This window comes from Hemitrygon akajei, chromosome 24, assembly GCF_048418815.1.
Source record: "Hemitrygon akajei chromosome 24, sHemAka1.3, whole genome shotgun sequence".
In the NCBI taxonomy this organism is placed as follows: domain Eukaryota; kingdom Metazoa; phylum Chordata; class Chondrichthyes; order Myliobatiformes; family Dasyatidae; genus Hemitrygon; species Hemitrygon akajei.
This window is the reverse complement of record NC_133147.1, coordinates 53299288-53318357: the sequence shown is the minus strand read 5'-3', so window position 1 is coordinate 53318357 and position 19070 is coordinate 53299288. Positions and strand designations below refer to the sequence as shown.

General features: G+C 46.4%; 1 protein-coding gene across 1 annotated transcript; it reads left to right on the top strand.

Moving 5' to 3' along the window:
* Positions 1 to 3890: 3890 nt before the first annotated feature.
* Positions 3891 to 4835, top strand: LOC140715746 (C3a anaphylatoxin chemotactic receptor-like). Its single transcript, XM_073028116.1, has one exon. The coding sequence runs from the start codon at positions 3891 to 3893 to the stop codon at positions 4833 to 4835; it is 945 nt and encodes a 314-aa protein (XP_072884217.1).
* Positions 4836 to 19070: the final 14235 nt, after the last annotated feature.

The window sequence follows — 19070 nt, the reverse complement described above, 5'->3', positions numbered from 1 at the left end:
GTCACTTTCAGGGAACCATGGACAGAAACCGCGTATCAAGAATAGCTACCACCAAACTCTCATGAACCTTTTGATAACTTGCTCAAAGAATTCCAGCCATGTGGCAGCTCTGGGAGATGATTTCACATAAATACCATAACTTGCGTAAGGAAAATTTGCCTCCTCAATGTCCTCTCAACTCTCCCCCCTCGTCTTAAACCTGTGCATGCTGGTTCTTGATTCCCCAACCCTGTGAAAAAGACTGCATCTAATCTACGAGTGTAGGCCCCTCGTGATTATAAACACGTCTAAAATATCAGCTCTCAGTCTCCCACACTCCTGGGAATAAAGTCCAAGCATGACCAACCTCTTTCTGTGCCAAAAATCCTGGAAGCGTCCTTGTAAATATTCTTGTCCAGTTTAATAATATCCTTCTTATAGCTGGATGACTAAAACTGAACAAAGCATGCCTCACCAACGTCTGGTACAACCACACGATGACTCATTAACTCTGCACTTAGTGTCCTGCCTGATGATGATCTTCATCGCCACCTTGTCTACCTGTGTCGCCACTTTCAGGTAGCCGTGAGCCTCTACGCCCTCTCTTCTACAACATTCTCCGGACCACCACAATTGGCAAAGAGAGTTTAATTCGGTCAACTGTGAGGTGATGTAATTTGTGAGTCAAATCGGGAGGGGAGGTATACAGTCAATGGTGGGCTGCTGAAGAATGCTGATGAACATAGAGATCAAGGGTTTCAACTCCATGATTCCTTGAAAGTAGAAACACAGCTTGACAGATTGGAGAAGAAGGAGTATGGCATGCTCGCTCTCCTACGTCGGGCACAGTATATACGTAAGAGATGTTATCAAAACTCTATGAGATGGGGCGGGGCGGTAGAGGTGTAGTTAGCATAGTTAGGAGAACGCTTTACAGTACCAGCAACCTAGGTTTAATTCTGGTGACCTCCTGTAAGGAGTCTGTACGTTCTTCCCGATACCGCATGGGTTTCCTCAGGGTGCTCCGGTTTCCTCCCACAATCCAAAGACATACCAAATGGTTCATTAATTCACTGTTCTAAATGGTCCTGTGATTAGGCTAGGATTAATTCGAACGGATATATGAGCGGCGTGGCTCAAAGGGCATGAAAGATTTGTTGCACACTGTAGATAGATTGATTAGATCAATTCGATACAGCAGATACGGCGGTGGAGAAAGCGTACGGTTGCTTTCTTTACTCAGAACAGGGAAAATATGGGTAGCAAATACAATACTCAAAGTGATATATCTCAGTTCACGGAGTATAAGAAATGAGGTGGATGATCGTGTTGCACTATTACAGATTGTCGGGTATGATGTGGCCATCACTGAATCGTGGCTGAAGCATGTTTGTAGCTGGGAGCTGAATGTACAAAGTTACACATTGTATCGGATTGATAGGAAGGTAATCAGAAGGGAGCCGTGGCTCTGCTGGTAAAAGTGGCATCAAATCTGTAGAAAGATGTGACGTAGGACCGGAAGGTGTCGCATCCTTGTGGGTTGAGTTAAGAAACTGCAAGGGTAAAAGGTCCCAGATGGCAGTGATATACAGGCCACCCAAATGTAGCTAGGATATGGACCAAAGATTACAACGGGAAATGGAGATGGCGTGTCAAAGGCGTAATGTTACGATAGTCATGGGATATTACAACATGGACGACGATTGGGAAATCAGGTTGGTAATGAATCTCAAGAGAGTGAGTTCGTTGAATGCCTGCGAGATGACTTTTAGAGCAGGTTGGCCTTGTGCCTACTGGGGGACCAACTATACTGGATTTGGTGTTATGTAATGTACCGGGGGTAATTACGGAGCACCGGGTAAAAGAACTCTTAGGAGGCAGTGATCACCAAAAAAAAAAGTGAGTTCAACTGAAATTTGATAGGGAGAAAGTAAAGCCTGACGTAACAATATTTCAGCGGTGTAAGGGAAACTACAGAGGTATGAGAGAGGAGATGGCCAAAGTAAATTGGAAGGAGCCACTGGCAGGGATGGCATGACTTTCTGGGAAGAAAATGAGGAAGGTGCAAGATAGATGTATTCCAAACACACAAAAAAACTCAAATGTCAAAATAGTACAACCGTGGCTGACAAGGGAAGTCAAAGCTGATGTAAAAGCAAAACAGGGGGTAAACAACAAAGCAACAATTAATGGGAAGAGAGAGGATTGGAAAGGATTTTAAAACGTACAGAGAACAACTGAAAGAATCATTAGAAGAGAAATATGAACTATTCAAGCATACTACAAAGAATATCAATATGGATAGTAAAAGCTTTTTCAAGTATGTTAAAAAATATAAAAGAGATCGGAATAGATATAGAACCGCTAGAAAATAAGACCAGAGAAATCATAACGAGGGACAAGGAGATAGCAGATAAGCTAAATGAACATTTTGCACCAGTCATCACTGTGGAAGACACTATCAGCGTGCCAGATGTTAAAGGGTGTGAGAGAAGAGAAGTGAGTACAGTTACTATTATAAAGCAAAAGGTGCTCAAAAAGTTGAAAGACCTAAAGGTACATGAGTCACCCGGACCAGATGAACTGCACTCTAGGATTCTGAATGAGATAGCGGTAGAAATTTTGGAGGCATTAGTTATGATCTTTCAAAAATAATTGGACTCTGGCATGGTGCCAGAAAACTGGAAATCGCAAATGTTACTCCACTCTTTAAGAAAGGAGGAAGGCAGCAGAAAGGGAATTATAGACTAGTTGGCCTGACCTCAGTGGTTGGGAAGATGTTGGAGTTAAGTGTTAAGGATGACGTTATGGAGTACTTGTAAAATAAGACAAAATATGGTAACGTCAACATGGTTTCCTTAAGGGAAAATCTTGTCTGAAGAACTTGTAGGAATTCTTTGAGGAGATTACAAGTAGGATGGATAAAGGAGGTGTAATAGATGTTATATATTTCGACTTTCAGAAGGCCTTTGACAAGGTGCGAAATATGAGGCTGCTTACCAAGTTAAATGCCCTTGTTATTACAGGAAAGGTATTGGCATGGTTAGAGCATTGGCTGATTGGTAAGAGGCAGGGAGTGAGAATAAAAGGATTCCTTTCTAGTTAGCTGCAAGTGACTGGAGATGTTCGTAGGGGTCGGCATTTATACCGCTTCCTTTTATGCAGAGCATCAATGATTTAGATTATGGACTGGATAATTTTGTTGCCAAGTTTTGCAGATGATACGAAAGTTGGTGGAGGGGCAGGTAGTGTTGAGGAAACAGGTAGGTTGCAGAAGGACTTCAACAGATTAGGAAAACGGGTTAAAGTGGAAAATGAAATCCAGCATTGGAAAATACAGGGTCATGCACTTTGGTCGTAGAAATGAATATGCAGACGATTTTCTAAACAGACAAAAATCCAAACATCTCAGATGCAGAAGGACATAGTGTTATCATAAGTCTGATGGGTTTAGGTCTGTACTCGCTGGAATTTAAAGGAATGGTGGGGGATCTCAATGAAACCTTTCGAATGTTGGATTGTCTATCTAGCGTGGAGAGGGTGCAGAGAAGATTCTGGGTCCGGGGATAAAGTGGTGTGAGGAATGATTGGTGATGGAGTGCCGCACTGTTGGAAATCCGGTGCGGGAGCGTTGCACTGTTGGGAAGCCGGTGAGGATGCGCCACATTTTGGGGGGTGGAGGAGCACAACGGTGTAGGTAGGGCGGTGAGGAAGCACAACGTTTGAATTCCGATTGCTTTGTCCTCAAACTCTTCCTCCTTCTTCCTTCCTTCGTCACCTGTCCAACCTCTGTATCGCTTTTCACATTTACCCTCTCTCCTGCTTAGCTCTTGTCCCTCTCTCATACGTCACCCTTAAATTCTATTCCTCACATCTCTCACCTCAATAATATCTCCCATACCAGGTCCAATATGTCGCGCTCCGAGGACCTGTTCAACTCCACTCTCGGTGGGAATGGCTCTTTCAACACTGTCATGCCTGAGGACTTCGAGTTAGCACCCGCCACCTTGTCCACGATTTCTTTCGCTATCACCTTCCTGCTGGGCGTCCCCGGCAACTGCGCAGTCATCTGGGTAACAGGCTTCAAGATGGAGAGAAGAGTCCACACGGTGTGTTTCCTGAAACTGGCTGTGGCGGACCTGGCGTATTGCCTTACCCTTCCTTTCCATTTGGCCATGTTTTTCGATCTAAGTTCATTTCCCCAAGATGACTCCTTCTTCATATTCTTCGGCTGCGTCGTCATCATCAACATGTCCGCCAGCTCCTTCCTGTTGACTCTAATCAGTATCTTCCGCTGCCTGGTCGTCATTCGGCCCATTTGGTTCCGGCATCAGCTGAGCCTGGATTGGGTATATGTGTCCTGCTTCGGAGCCTGGGTCCTGGCCTTCCTCATGTCCCTGCCTAACTTGATGTTTGAGTGGATTATCCTATATTTCGGGGAGAATACCTCGCTCTTTTTGGAGGTAACTTGGGATGTCTTCATCTTCGGCCTCCCAGTTCTAATCATGTCAACCTGTTATATCATGATCGGCCGGATTCTGCAGATGGCTGATTTAGCCAAATCCCAGAAGCCCGTCCGCCTCATAGTGACCGTGGTCGTCGCCTTCATCATCTGCTGGCTTCCCAATATTGCCTGCAGCCTTCTTCGTGACATCTCTGATGCCTTTCTCAATGATTGGCTGGCCCTTACCTTTGCTCTGGCCTCCTTCAACAGCGCCCTTAACCCCCTTCTCTACGTCTTCCCCGGCCGTGATTTCCGCCGGGTCTTCAGGCGCTCCCTGACGGCCTCGCTCCACCTGGCTTTCACCGAGGAAGATCTTCCCCACCCCGCACTCACTGTGGCCAGACAGGCTTAGACACCCTTCGCGAACTCTGCCCTGACGACTGAGAAATGGAATCACACAAAAAGTGCCGGAATAACTCGGCAGGTCAGGCATCAGTCCCAATAACGAACAAACAGTTGACGTTTAGAGCCGAGATCCTTCAGGCTGCTCGCAGCGGAGCTGGTCCCCGTGGAAGTGTCTCCAAGGCAGTTTCATCCACTTTTCTTCTGGAATGGACAGCATTGAACAGCGCATGAAGAGGATAGAACGTAGATCAGTAGAGCACAGAGGAGGCCAAATCTGTGCTGAAGAAGTTATTAAATTCCTTCTGTCCCTACGTGATCTATGCCCCTTTTCTTAGATTTTCATGCGTCGGTCTAATTATCTCCTAAACTTTATACGTGGTTCTATCTCTATCTCTGGGAGCTCATTCAAGCCGCCCAACACTCTGTGTAAATATTTGTCTTTCACATTATCTTTAAGCTCCCTACCACCTCATTTTTAAGTATTTAACATTCCTAACCAATATTCTGAGACCTGGGCTTCGGTATCTCCCTTTGCAAATGGATCCTAGGCTTCCTCACTCCAGAACCAGTTAGAACGGATTGACAACAATATCTTATCCACACTCACTATCGGCACAGGTGTGTCCAAATATTGTGTGCCTACTCCCCTGCTCTGCTAAGTTTATACCTATGCTTCCGTGGTTACGAGCTGATCCAAAGCAGTGTTTAAGTTTTCTGACGACATCACTGTTGTATGCTGATAGGCATATGGGAGGGAAATTTAAAATCTGGTAGAGTGGAGCCATAACAGCAACCTCACTCCTCGCAAAACCAAAGAGTTAATCGTCGCCCGCAGGAGGAAGAAGCCTGAGGTCTATGAGCTCGTCTTCATCAGGAGATCGGAGGTGGAGCGGGTCAGTAGATTTAAGTACCTTGTCGTTATCATATTGAATAATCTGCCCTGCAACCAACGCGTGTGTGTCATCACAAAGGAGGAACGACAGCACGTCAAATTTCTTAGAAGCTTGCGTAGATTTGTCATAACACCAGCTACTTTGATTACTTTCCATAGATACACAGTGGACAGTATCTTGACTGGCTACATCACTGCCTGGCATGGGAAAACCAATGCCCAGGAACGGAAAAAGATACAAAATGTGGTGGGTGCAGCCTAGACCATCACAGGCAAAGCCCACCCCACAACTGACTCCATTTACACGAAGAGGCATCCCTTGTCGGAGAGCAGCCGAGATCACAGAGGGGTAGCAGTGACAGCGGGTCTCACTGAACTCCCATCAAAGGGAATATTTAAATTTCTTTTGGGTAGTTATCCCTATCCTGAAGGTCTCCATTCACATGGAAGACTGCCAGAGGAAAGCAGCACCTATCTTGACATACCCCTCACATTCCAGCCCGTGCTCTCTTCTCGCTACTACCAGCGGGCATCAGATACAGAAGCCTTAGGTCGAATAACATCGGATTTAGGAAAATTTATTGTTCTACAGACATCAGGGTCCTCGACCGGCTTGGATAACTTTAATCACCTCAATATGGCAGTGTTGCAGTTAGTACAACGGTCGGGGCGACACGGTAGAATAGTGGTTGGCACAACGCATAACTGTACCAGCGACTCGGTTTCATTTCACGTCGCTGCCTCTAAGGAGTTTTACGTTCTCCCCTTGACCACGTGGGCTTCCTCAGGGTTCTCCGTTCTACTCCTACATTCCAAAAAAACGTACCAGTTGTACGCTAATTGGTCATTGCAAATTGCCCCGAAATTAGGATAAGAATAATTCAGGGGATTACTGGGCGGCGCGGCTCGAAGGGCAAGAACTGCCTACTCCGTGCTGCATGTCAATAAATAAATAAACATTGAACTGCTGGACTTACTTCAATCACCACTACGATGAACAGACTCATTTTCAATGATCATTTACAACTTCTGTTCTCGTTCTTTTTTCAGCATTTGCACCGTGTGTCTCTTTGCACTTTGGCTGTTCGTCAGTTTGACTTATTTGTAGTTCTTCATAAATTCCATTGCTTTTCCCTCTAACTAAAATTACCCTCGTGGTAGTATATGCTACGAATTTGTACCTTCATCAGGAGGGTTTCGGACCGTAACGTCGTCACTACCTCCTCCCATAGATGCTGTCTGGCCTGCTGAGTTCTGCCAGCAGTTCGTGTTTTTATTTATTTCCAGCATCTGCAGATTCACTCGTGTTGCCAAGATTGCTGAACCTGATATAACACCAAAATCCTAAATTGTGCCGAACTAATTAACAAGTGATCAAATGTCCAAATACACTAATCCCTTCAGGCTACACAGCGTTCATACCCTTGCCTTCTTTGTGTATTCAAAAGTAAATTTATTGTCAAAGTACACATATGTCACCATATATAACCTTGAGATTAATTTTCCTGCGGGCGTACCTTGCAAAACAATAGACTAGTAACAATAGCGGGATCAATGAAAGATCAACCAGAGTGCAGTAGACAATAAACTGTGCAAATACAAATATAAATAAATAGCAATAAATAATAGAGAACACGAGATAATGAGATAAAAAGTCCTTAAAGTGAGATTATTGGTTGTGGGAAACATCTCAGTGATGGAGCAATTGGATGTAATTGTTCAAGAACCTGATCCTGTGGAAAACAGTTCTTGAACCTTTTGCTGCGAATCCTGGGGCTCCTGTACCTTCTATCTGATGGCAGCAGCGAGCGGAGAGATTGTCCTTGGTGTTGGGGATCTCTGATGATGGATACTGCTTTCCTCCGACAGCATTTCATGTCGATGTGCGCAGTGGTTGTGAGAGCTTGACCCGAGATGTGCTGGGCCGAAACTTCGGTAGGATTTTCCGTTCAAAGGCATTGGCTGTTCCATGCCAGGACGTGATGAAGCCAGGCGAAACACTCTACACTACACATTCGGAGAATTTTCTCTAAGTTTTAGATGTCATGCCTAATCTCCGCAGACTCCTAAGGAAGCAGAGGCTCTACCGTGCTTTCTTCACAATTGCACTATGTACCTGTCCAAGAAAATCTTTAAACGCCTCTATCGTACCTGCCTTCAGCGCCACCCTGGAGAGCGCATCCCAGGCATCGACCGTTCTCTGTGTGAAGAATTCTGTCGCCACGTATCGCTTTTAAGCTTGCCCGTTTTACTTCAGGGTGGCGGGGTAGGGATACGTCTCTACCAAAGGAGGTGTAATGCGCTCCCTCCCTCCGCTAGCCTGCAGGTCACCTTTGGCCAAGGAGTAGCACCTGCTTAGCCCCCCGATCAGGGTCACGTGAAGCCACGGAAGCAGCTGGTCGACCACTGACGCCAGGCTGACAAATTCTGAAGACTATCGATAATATCTGGTGGCACTCGTCTTTTAAAGACACTGCCCAGAAGATGGCAACAGTAAACCACTTCCGCAGAAAGATTTCCCATGAATAATCCTGTTCATGGAAAGACAGTGATCGCCCAGGTCATATAACCATATAACCCAATATAACTATATAACAATGACAGCACGGAAACAGGCCACATCGGCCCTTCTAGTCCATGCCGACGCTTACACTCACCTAGTCCCACTGGCCCGCACTCAGCCCATAATCCTCCATTCCTTTCCTGTCCATATACCTATCCAATTTTATTTTAAATGACAATACCGAACCGGCCTCTACCACTACTACTGGAAGCTCATTCCACACAGCTACCACTCTCTGAGTAAATAAATTCCCCCTCGTGTTACCCTTAAACTTTTGCCCCCAATTCTCAAATCATGTCCTCTCGTTTGAATGAAACGGCACATAACGAACGGCCGCCTGACTTTAAGTCCACGCCCTCTGCTCCGAAATATTTTCATTCTTGGGCAAGGTTACCGACCGTCTACCCTATCTCCACCTCACATCTTTTTATAAGCCTCGATTAGCTCTCCCCACGGCCTCCACGACTGCAGCTTGTCCAATCTCTTCTCGTAGCTCATATCCTCTAATCCAGGTAACATCCCTGCTAACCCTCTTCTGCAAACTCTGCAAAGCCTCGAAATCTTTCCTGTAAAAAGGCAACCAGGAAAGCACTCTACTCCAAACGCGGCCTTGCTCTTTTACCCATTGTCTCAACTAATGCAGACAAGCATAGAGTGCACTTCCTATCGGTATGATTTCCCTTCACCTTTGACCTTCGAACATGCAACATCTCACACTTGCCCAGATTACATTACGACTGCCATCCCTCCGCCCATGTCTGTAACTGATGTAAATCATTTAACAGCGTTCTTCACCGCCAACAGCTCCAGCGATTTATCAGTCACCTGGAAACCTAACAAGATGCTAATCGACATTTTTGTCCAATTGATTTACGGATATTGCAAACAACAGAGGTCACAGAGGAACACCAACGCAAACCTCCAGACCGAATACCACCCCACCGACACAATCCTCTGACTTCTATGAGCAAACCAATTCGAATCAATTGTTGGTCCCTTTCATGTTGGATAATGAACGTGATGTAGAAGAGAATAGTACGCAACTTAACCTTGTAATAAACTTCCTTGTGAAAGTGCACGATATGACTCCGAGTGAAGCTCCCTCCACACCGTCGCATCGTCCACTCCTGGGGTCAGACATAGAATGGATCTTCCTCCACACTGTCCATTATACGTTCCCGAGATCAGACACAGAGTGAAGCTCCCTCCACTCTGTCCCAACAGACATTCCCATGTTCATATATAGACTGAAGCTCCCTCTCCAACGTCCCATTACATACTTCCGGCATCATACGCAGAACGAAGCTCCTTCCACACCATCTCAACACACACTCCTGGATTCACACAGAGAGTGAAGCTCCCCCACACCCACTACACACTCCTGGGACAGATACAATTTGAAACTGCCTCCACGCCATCCCGTCATACACTCCAAGGGTCAGTCCACAGAGTGATGCTCCCTCTGCACTATCCCATTGCACAATCTCAGTGTCAGGGGCAGGGTTAGTACCCTCTACGCTGTTCCATCACACTCTACCAGGGTCAACCACACACTGAAGCCCCCTCCGCACCGTCCCATCACACACTCCCGAGGTCAGACACAGAGTGAAGATCTATCCACACCGTCCCATCAGACATTCCCTAGGTCAGATACAGACTGGAGCTCCTTGCACACCGTCCCTTCACACACTCCCGGCGCAGGCATGAACTGAACTTCTCTATACACTGTCCCATCACACACTCCCAGGGTCAGATGCAGAATAATGCTCCTCCATTCCTTCGTACGCAGCCGGAGACAGTCACGGAGTGAAGTTCACTCTACACCGTCCCATCACACAACTCCTGGTTAGGGACAGTGAGCGGAGTTCGCACTATGTCGTTCCATCACACACTCCCGAGGTTAGACACAGTGTGCAGTTCCCTTAACGCGATGGTATCACACATTCCATAGAACGAGTGAGTCACAAAGCACCATTTTCTAGGTCACTTCTCTGAGTGAGTATGATATCTCTCGTGACATCGACACGACGTCCAAAAGCGGATTTTGCCATCTGCTGGCTCCCCAGCATTGTTTGAAGCCAGGTCTGGGCTGCGTCTGAGAAAGCAGCTGCGTCGTCATTGGACTGGCCTCCTTCAAAAGTAACCTCAAGCCCCTTCTCCACATCTTCGCCGGCCGCGTCCTCCACTGGGTCTTCAGGTACGTCCTGGCCACCTCTCTCGGTATTTACCCAGGAGGGGCCAGAATTGCTCCAACCGACAGTCGTCGTCGTGACGAGTGTTAGCAGGACCCTCTCCAACCCCCCCCCCCCCCCGCCCCCCAGGTGGATCCTCGTCAGGGTCCATCTTCTGCCGATGGAGAAGGAGGATGTTAGGCAGCAAGCAGTGTTCGCAATGGAGGTCTCTACGCGAGAGTTCTCCCGCTTTACACACCGGATTTGGGGAGCAGAATGTTGCACAGAACGCTCAGAACATAGAACCTCGAATAATACGGCAGAGCAACAGGCCATTCCGCCCTGCGTGGCTGTGCTGATTATGATGCAGATTTACATGACTCACATCTGCCTACACATGGCCATGTCCCAACATTCCCTGCCAGCTCATTGGTATATGTCGTAAAAAGTGTTGATTTTGCGGCAGCACTGCAATGCAATATATAATAAGAGATGAAAAAGGTGTGAATTACATTAAGTACATGTATATATTAAATTATTAAATTGAATATGTAGCTCAAAAATTGAAATAAAAAAGTTCATGGGATCAATGCCCATTATAAATAGGATGGCAGAGGGAATGAAGCTGTTTCCGAATCGTTGAGTGTGTGCCTTCAGGCGTCTTTGCTCTCTTCATGATTGTAGCAAAGAGAACAGGGCATGACCTGGGTGATGAGTGTCCTTAATCATGAACTCCGACTTTTTGAGGCATTGCTCCCTGAAGGTTTTCCAGGATTCTACGGAGGCTGGTGCTTATGATGGAGCTGACTAAGTTTTCCACTCTCTGCAGCTCACTTTGATCCTGTGCAGTAGCTTCGTCTCCCCACAGCCCGGTACTAGATGGTGATGCAGCTAGTTAAAATGCTGTCCACGGTACATCTGTCGAAATTTTCAGGCATTATTGGAGGCATATCAAATCTTCTCAAGCATAGACGCTGTTTTGCCTTCTTTGTGGCTCAGGTTAGATCCTCAAGAGATGTTGACGCCCAAGGACTTGAAAACACTCCAGATTTCCACTTTTGATCCCTTTATGAGTGCTGGTGTGTGTTCCCTCGTCTTACCCTTTCTGAAGTCCACAATCAGGTATTTGGTCTTACTGACGTTGAGTGTAAAGTTGTTGTTACACTCGACTAGCTGATATATCTCACTCCTGCACGCTCTCTTGTCACAATCTGAAATTCTGCCAGCAATGGCTGCATTTCCAGCAAATTTATAGATGGCGTTTAAGCTATGCCTGTTGCAACTGCTTCACCCCACCCCTGGTAGCCCGTTCTGACACCCAGAAGTCTGTGTATAAAATCATACATCGTAATACCCCTTTACCCGTTCCCTTCTCACGTCAAAAATGTACCCTCCTGTATTTAAAATTCCCATCCACAGAAAAGGTCACTGACTGGTTACACTACCTGTGCCTCTCGTAATTGTGTAAAGTAACATCGGGGTCTCCCCTCGGCCGCCGAAGCTCCGGAGCAAACAACTCGAGCTTGGAGTGTTTTGTGCATTTCGGGTTGCCCCATTACAGGAAGGATGTGGAAGCTTTGGGTAGGGTACAGAAGAAGTTGGAAAAAACTCGAATCCAGGCAGCATCCTGGTGTACCTCTTTTATTCATTATTTTATTGATATACAGCACGGAATAGGCCCTTCCGGCCATTCGAGCCACGCCGCCCAGCAATGCCACAATTTAACCTGAGCCTAATAATGGGACAATTTCTATGTGACCACTGTAGAAGGAAACCGGAGCACCCGGAAGAAACCCACGATGCTATGGTACAAACTCCTTAGAGGCACCATCTCCGAAGCTTCCACGTCCTTCCTGTACTGGGACATCCGATACCGCACAAAACACTTCAACTTCAGGTTAGCAACGATTTATACAGTTGCTACGTGACTCCCTGACGATTATATCTAATGCTTCGACCAATAGCTACAAGGATGCCTTACGCCTTCTACGACACCCAACCTATTGGGTGGCCAATTTCAAGCCAATTTTAAGGGTATTGCCATTAACTGTCCACTTTCGGCATGGACCCTCCCAACGCGCAACAGCTCACACTGAACCAGATTAACTGTCATCTGCCATTTCTTCCCTCCCACTATCTTCAATTGATCTCACCATGAAGGATCACATCTACCCTGCTCATGGGCTAGTTGTCCCACTCCCATCAGGGAGGAGGCAACGTAGCTTCTAAACCAGGACGATCAGATTCAAAAACAGTTACTTCCCCCACGGTTTTGAAGAGCACAATATAGGAGCAGCAAAGATATTGTACCGTACCCTAAACATCGCAGACCTCTAGCAGAGGAACCGATATTGAGGGGAAAATAAGGGGTGAGATGTGTGTGTGTGTGTGTGTGTGTGTGTGTGTGTGTGTGTGTGTGTGTGTGTGTGTGTGTGTGTGTGTGTGTGTGTGTGTGTGTGTGTGTGTGTGTGTGTGTGTGTGTGTGTGTGTGTATATATACATACATACACAAGCTATCTAATTATGCTTTGCGGCAGACAATTGTACTATTTATGCATTTACTTATTTACCTATTTATTTGTGCTGCATCAGATCCGGAGTAACATTTCGTCCGTTCTCCTTTACGCTTGTGTACTGGAAATCACATTACATGGTCTTGAATCTTGGGTCTTGGATCTATATCCCGCTGCATTCTCTGACAAACTTATTCCTCCAGTCTTCGTGTCATCTGCAAACTTGCTAAGCCACCCAGTCCCGCCGAAGGATTTCGGCCCGAAACTTCGACTGTACTCTTCTCCATAGAGGCTGCCTACCCTGCTGAGTTCCTCCGGTATTTTGTATGTGAAGCCACCTATCTAACATTTCATTCTTCATCTATACATCGCACAGACAGCAGAGGCCCCAGCACTGCTCGTTGCAGAATGCAGCCAGAAAATCACCTCTCCAGAAGTGCCAATGGACAAGCCCATTCTAACTCCACACTACCAAGTCAACCTGGATCCCACCCAACTTGCACGTATATTGAACGAGTGGCAGAATAAATTCCAGCGGTGTAAGAGTTTGGGTTTTATCTTTGTAATGAGCTGTATTTCGATTAAAGGAAAGCTCAAGGATCAGATACAGAGCGAAGCTCTTTTACGCTGTCCCGTTGCACATATTGGTCATGATAAGCCCGTAAGATCTAGGAGCAGAATAAATCCATTTGGCTGAGCAAATTTCCCTCTCAGCCCCAAACTCCTGTCTTTTCCTTGTACCCTTCAGGCCCTGGCCAATCAAGGCAGCAGTACATGGCTTGTAAGAAAAAAAGGTGTTTTTGAACTGACATAGTTCTGCGGTTCCCCACTGCGTTTCCTCTCTGTTTCTCCTGGTGTCATCGGTCTAACTTCCTCTCACTGAGCTGATTGGACCGGCGGGGTGTGAATCATACTCTGACCCCATCGATCAGCAATCTATCATCTATAACCCAGTCAGCACTCCGAACCCGTACCAGAGCCGCATTCAGGTCCGCCGCACGTCGCCTTTTCAGGTCTCCCCGGGTCCGCTGACAGCCCCACCGTGGGTCGCTGCACCGTTCCAGTTCAAGAGCAATTGCTTGACGTCGCTACGATTAGCGGTCGCAGTTCTGTTCCGCACTGCTCAGGAGGGCAAACTGAGTCGGAGATTCCGGGGAAGGTGAGCTGCAATTCCAGGGACAGTAGGGTCCATCGTGCGAAAAATGGGTCCCGGGAGGAATACAGGAGTCGGGGTCTAAGGGGGTAGAACGCCCGAAAGAGGGTGACAGGAAAAGGAAACGATATGGAGCGGAACGCTCGGGAGCTTTGAAAGCTTTTAAAGCTTTAAAGGTAATTTACACGGAGAGGAAGAGTCTGCATGTAGAGATAAGAGACAGGCTGCCTCTACACATAAGAGCAGGCCGTTCAGAACTGGTGAACCAAGCAGACTCTATGGCAACATGCCATATGGCAAGTCGACTTCTTTCTAATCCGTCCGGTGTTTCAGTGGCCTCCTCATGCAGCCGCCACTCTCTGTGTAAAAAATGTTACACCGCACATCTATTTTAACTGCCCTCCCACCTGAAATCCATGTCAAAGAGTCAGACAGAAGTACAGCACCGAAACGGGCCCTTCAGCCCATCTGGTCCGTGTCGAGCCATTTAATCTGCCTACTCCCACCCACCTCCACCAGAACCATAGCCCTCATAAGCCTGCCATTCATATACAGTACCTATCCAAACTTCTCTTAAACGTTGAAATCGACCTTGCATACACCACTTACGCTACCAATTCAATCTTTCCATAGCGTAGATGAGGAAATGGCACACGGGGCAGGCGTTCAGATTTGTGAATTACTGGGATCTCTTCTGGGTAAGGTACTACCTGTACAAAAGGGACGGTTACACCCGAACCCGAGGAAGTTCAATTTCCTGAGGACTCGTTGGCTAGAATTATTCGGGAGGGTTTAAACTAATTTTGCAGGGAAATGGGAACCGGGGCGATGGGGCTGAGGATGAGGTATTTGGTTTGCAAACAAAGTCAATGTGGAGTGAGATTTCCAGCAATGAGAGGCTGATGATAAGGTAAAATTGCAGTCAACAGGATGAGTTACGATGTGAAAGGCGGACAAAATTGAAAAGCATAAATACGGGACTGAAGGTATTGTATTTGATGTATGCAGTATGCGGAATAGGGTAGATGAACTTGTAGCACAGTTACACATTGGCATGCATGATGTTGTAGGCATCACTGCATCATGGCTGAAAGAAGATTGTGGCTGGGAGCTTAAAGTTCAAGGATTCACATACAATTAAAAAGTAGGCAGCAGGGCAGCAGGAGTGGCATTGCTCTTTTAGTTAATAATGAAATCAAACCTTTAGAACGAGATGACATAAGGTCGGAAGCTGTAAAATCATTCTGGATAGAACAAAGGAACTGCAAAGGTGAAAACAAACACCCTGATGGTACTTGTATACAACCCCCAAACAGTAGTAAGGATGTAGTCTACAAATTACAACGGGAAATTGAAAATGCTTGCCAAAAGGGAAATGGTACGGTCGTCATGGGGGATGTCAATATGCAGGTAGATTCGGGATATCAGGTTGTTCTAGATCCCAAGAGGGAATTTTCAAGAATGGCTTTAAGATGGCTTTTTTGTTCAGGTCATGGTTAAGCCCAATAGGTGATCAGCTGTTCTGGATTGATTGTTGTGCAGTTACCTGGAATTGACAGAGCTTAAAGTAAAATAACCTTTAGGGGTAAGAGATCATAGTCTGATCTAATTTTTCCTGAAATTTGAGAAGGAGAAGCTAATGACAGATATATCAGTATAACAGTGGAACAATGGGAATTACAGAGGTATGAGAGAGGAGTTCGCCAGAATTGTTTGGAAAAGAACACTGGCAGGGATAATGGTTACCCATAGCCCTCTATTTCGCTAAGCTCCATCTACCTATCCTGGACTCCCTTAAAAGACCCCACCGTATCCGCCTCCAGTACCGTTGCTGGCAGCCAATTCCTCACACTCACTACTTACTGCATCGAAAACCTACGCCTGACATCCCTTCTGTAACTACTTCCAAGCACCTTAAAACTGTGCCCTCTCATGTTAGCCATTGCAACCCTGGGAAAAAGCCTCTGACTATCCACACAATCAATCCCTCTCATCATCTTAGACACCTCTGTCAGGTCACCTCTCATCTTCCGCCGCTCCAGGGAGAAAAGGCCAAGTTCAATCAACCTATTCCGATAAGGCATGCTCCACAGTCCAGGCAGCATCCTTGTAAATATCCTCTTCCATGGTTTTCACATCCTTTATGTAGTGAGGTGACCAGAACTGAGCACAGTACTCCAAGTGGGGTCTGACCAGGGTCCTATATAGCTATAACATTACCTCTTGACTCTTAAACTCAATCCCACGGTTGATGAAGGCCAATGCACTATACGCCTTCTTACCCACATAGTCAACCTGCAGCAGTTTTGAGTGTCCTATGGACTCGAACCCCAAGATCCCTCATCCTCCGCACTGCCAAAAATCTTACCATCAATACTATATTCTGGCATCATATTTGACCTACCAAAATGACCCACCTCACACTTATCTGGGTTGAACTCCATCTGCCACTCCTCAGCCCAATTTTGCATCCTATCGATGATTTGCTGTAACATCTGGTCACCGAGCACCATGCAGAATATAATCCGTCTGAACCACGCTTTGCCTTCTGTGAGCAAGCCAGTTCTGGATCCACAAAGCAAGGTCCCCTAGGATCCCATCCCTCCCTACTTTCTCAATATGCCTTGCACGGGGTACCTTATCAAATGCCTTATCATAGAAAGGATGTTCTGAAACTGGAGAAGGTTCAAATGGGTTCGCGTAATTGATTCCAGAATTGTCAAATGAAGAGCGTTTGTAGGCTCTGGATCTGTATTCACTAGAATTTAGAAGACCTCATTGACGCCTATCGAAATGTGAAAGGCGTTAATGTAGTGGATGTGGAACGGATTTTTCCTCTTGTGGGAGAGTTTAAGACCAGGTGACACGTGTTCAGAATAGAGGAGCGTCCTGTTAAAATAGATATGGGGACGCATTTCTTTAGCCAGAGAGTGGTGAATCTGCGGAATGTGTTGCTACGTGCAGCTGTGGAGGACAAGCCTTTATGTATATTTAAGGCAGATAATGCTAATTTCTTGATTGGCCATGTCCAAGGATACATGGGACGGGTGATATTCCAGTAGTTTTCCCACCACCGATGTTAAGCTGACCAGCCTATAATTTCCTGGTTTATCTTTAGGGCCTTTCTTAAACAGCGGAACAACATTGAATATCCGCCAGTCCTCCGGCATCTTACCTGTCGCTGAGAATAATTTTTTAAAAATGTAATTTACTTCTACAGCGTTCTCTTGCATTTCTTATACTCCACAAGCATGCCATTTGTTATAATCTGCCTATAGCTGCAATGCAGCTTAACCAGTGCCTCAATCACATTATCTCTTCCCTACATCTGTTGACATTACCTTCTATTCTGACAGGCACATGCAAACTTTGTACTCTCGAAGCTTCACTTTGGAAAGTACAACACTCTCCCTTTCTCTCTCTCTCTCCCCCCCCCCTCTCTCTCTCTCCCCCTCTCTCTCTCTCTCAGACACACACACACACACACACACACACACACACACACACACACACACACACACACACACACACACACACACACACACACACACACACACACACACACACACACACACACACACACACACACGGTCCATCAGACTGGATTAGAGGGTAGGAGCAATGGGGAGAGTTATAGTCATACAGCACTGAAATAGGCCCTTTGGCCCAAATTATACCTGCTGGCCAGGATTCCTATCTCAACAAGCCTCATATCCCTCTAAACCAGAAATTCACAATCTGAGTTGCAAGGTCTACTATTCAACACTTTTCCTATCCCTGTATCTGCCCAAGGGTCTTTTAAATATTGTTCATGTACCCGCCTCAACCACTTCCTCTGGCAGCTCGGTCCATACACAGACATCCTTCAGGTCGGTAAAAGGATTCCTCAGGTCCCCTTTAAATATCTCCCCTCTAAACTTGAACCTGTATCCCCTACCCTGGGTAAAACGGCAACGACCTCCAACCTTATCTACACCCCTAAGATTTTTTAGAAATATAGAAACATAGAACTGTGCCCCGGAAAGCTCCTCTGTACAAACTTCCAAGCACCTTAAAACTGTGCCCTCTCGTGCTAGCCATTTCCACGCTGGGAAAAAGCCTCTGACTCTCCACACGATTAATGCCTCTCATCATCTTATACACCTCTATCAGTTCACCTCTATTCCTCCGATGCTCCAAGGGATAAAGGTCTAGTTCACTTAACCTGTTCTCACAGGGGATACTCCCCAATCCAGGCAACATCCTTGTAAATTCCCTCTGCACCCTTTCTGAGGTTTCCATATCCTTCCTATTGTGAGGCGACCAAAGCTGAGCACAGTATCCCTAGAGGGGTCTCACCAGGGTCCTAAATACCTGCAAGCCACTATAAGGTCACACCTCGGCCTCCGTAACTCAACGGAAGACAGTTTCAGCCTACCCAGCCCCTATTTATACTGTACCACAAACGCTCCAGGCACAAGAACATCCTGGAAAATATCCTTTGCCCCCTCTCAGGCTTAATGGCATCGTTGTTATAGCTGGGCAACCAGAAAGGAGCAGAACACCCCATGTGTGGTCCCACCGACGTCTTCTACAGTGTAACGTGACGTCCCAACTCCTACACTTAGTGTTCTGACCGATGAGGACCAACGTGTCAAATGCTTCCTTACCGCTCAGTTTAGCTGTGTCATCACTTTCGGGGAGCCATCTACCTGTACCCCTATATCTCTCTGCTCTGCAATACTCCCAAGGCCCTACGGTTCACTGTGAAAGGTCTACACTCATTTGTCTTCCCGAAGCGGAACACGTCGCACTTGCCCAAATTTATCCGGATCTATCATTCCTTGGCTCACTTACCTAGCTGATAAAAATCCCTTAAAAATACTGAAAACTGCCTTCAGCATCAGCGACAACACCTATTTCAGTGTAATCTACAAACGTGCTAACTATATTTTGTACCTTCTCAGTCAT

Coding starts and splice junctions, on each gene's coding strand:
- LOC140715746 (XM_073028116.1), top strand. CDS start 3,891: ATGTCGCGCTCCGAGGACCTGTTCAACTCCACTCTCGGTGGGAATGGC.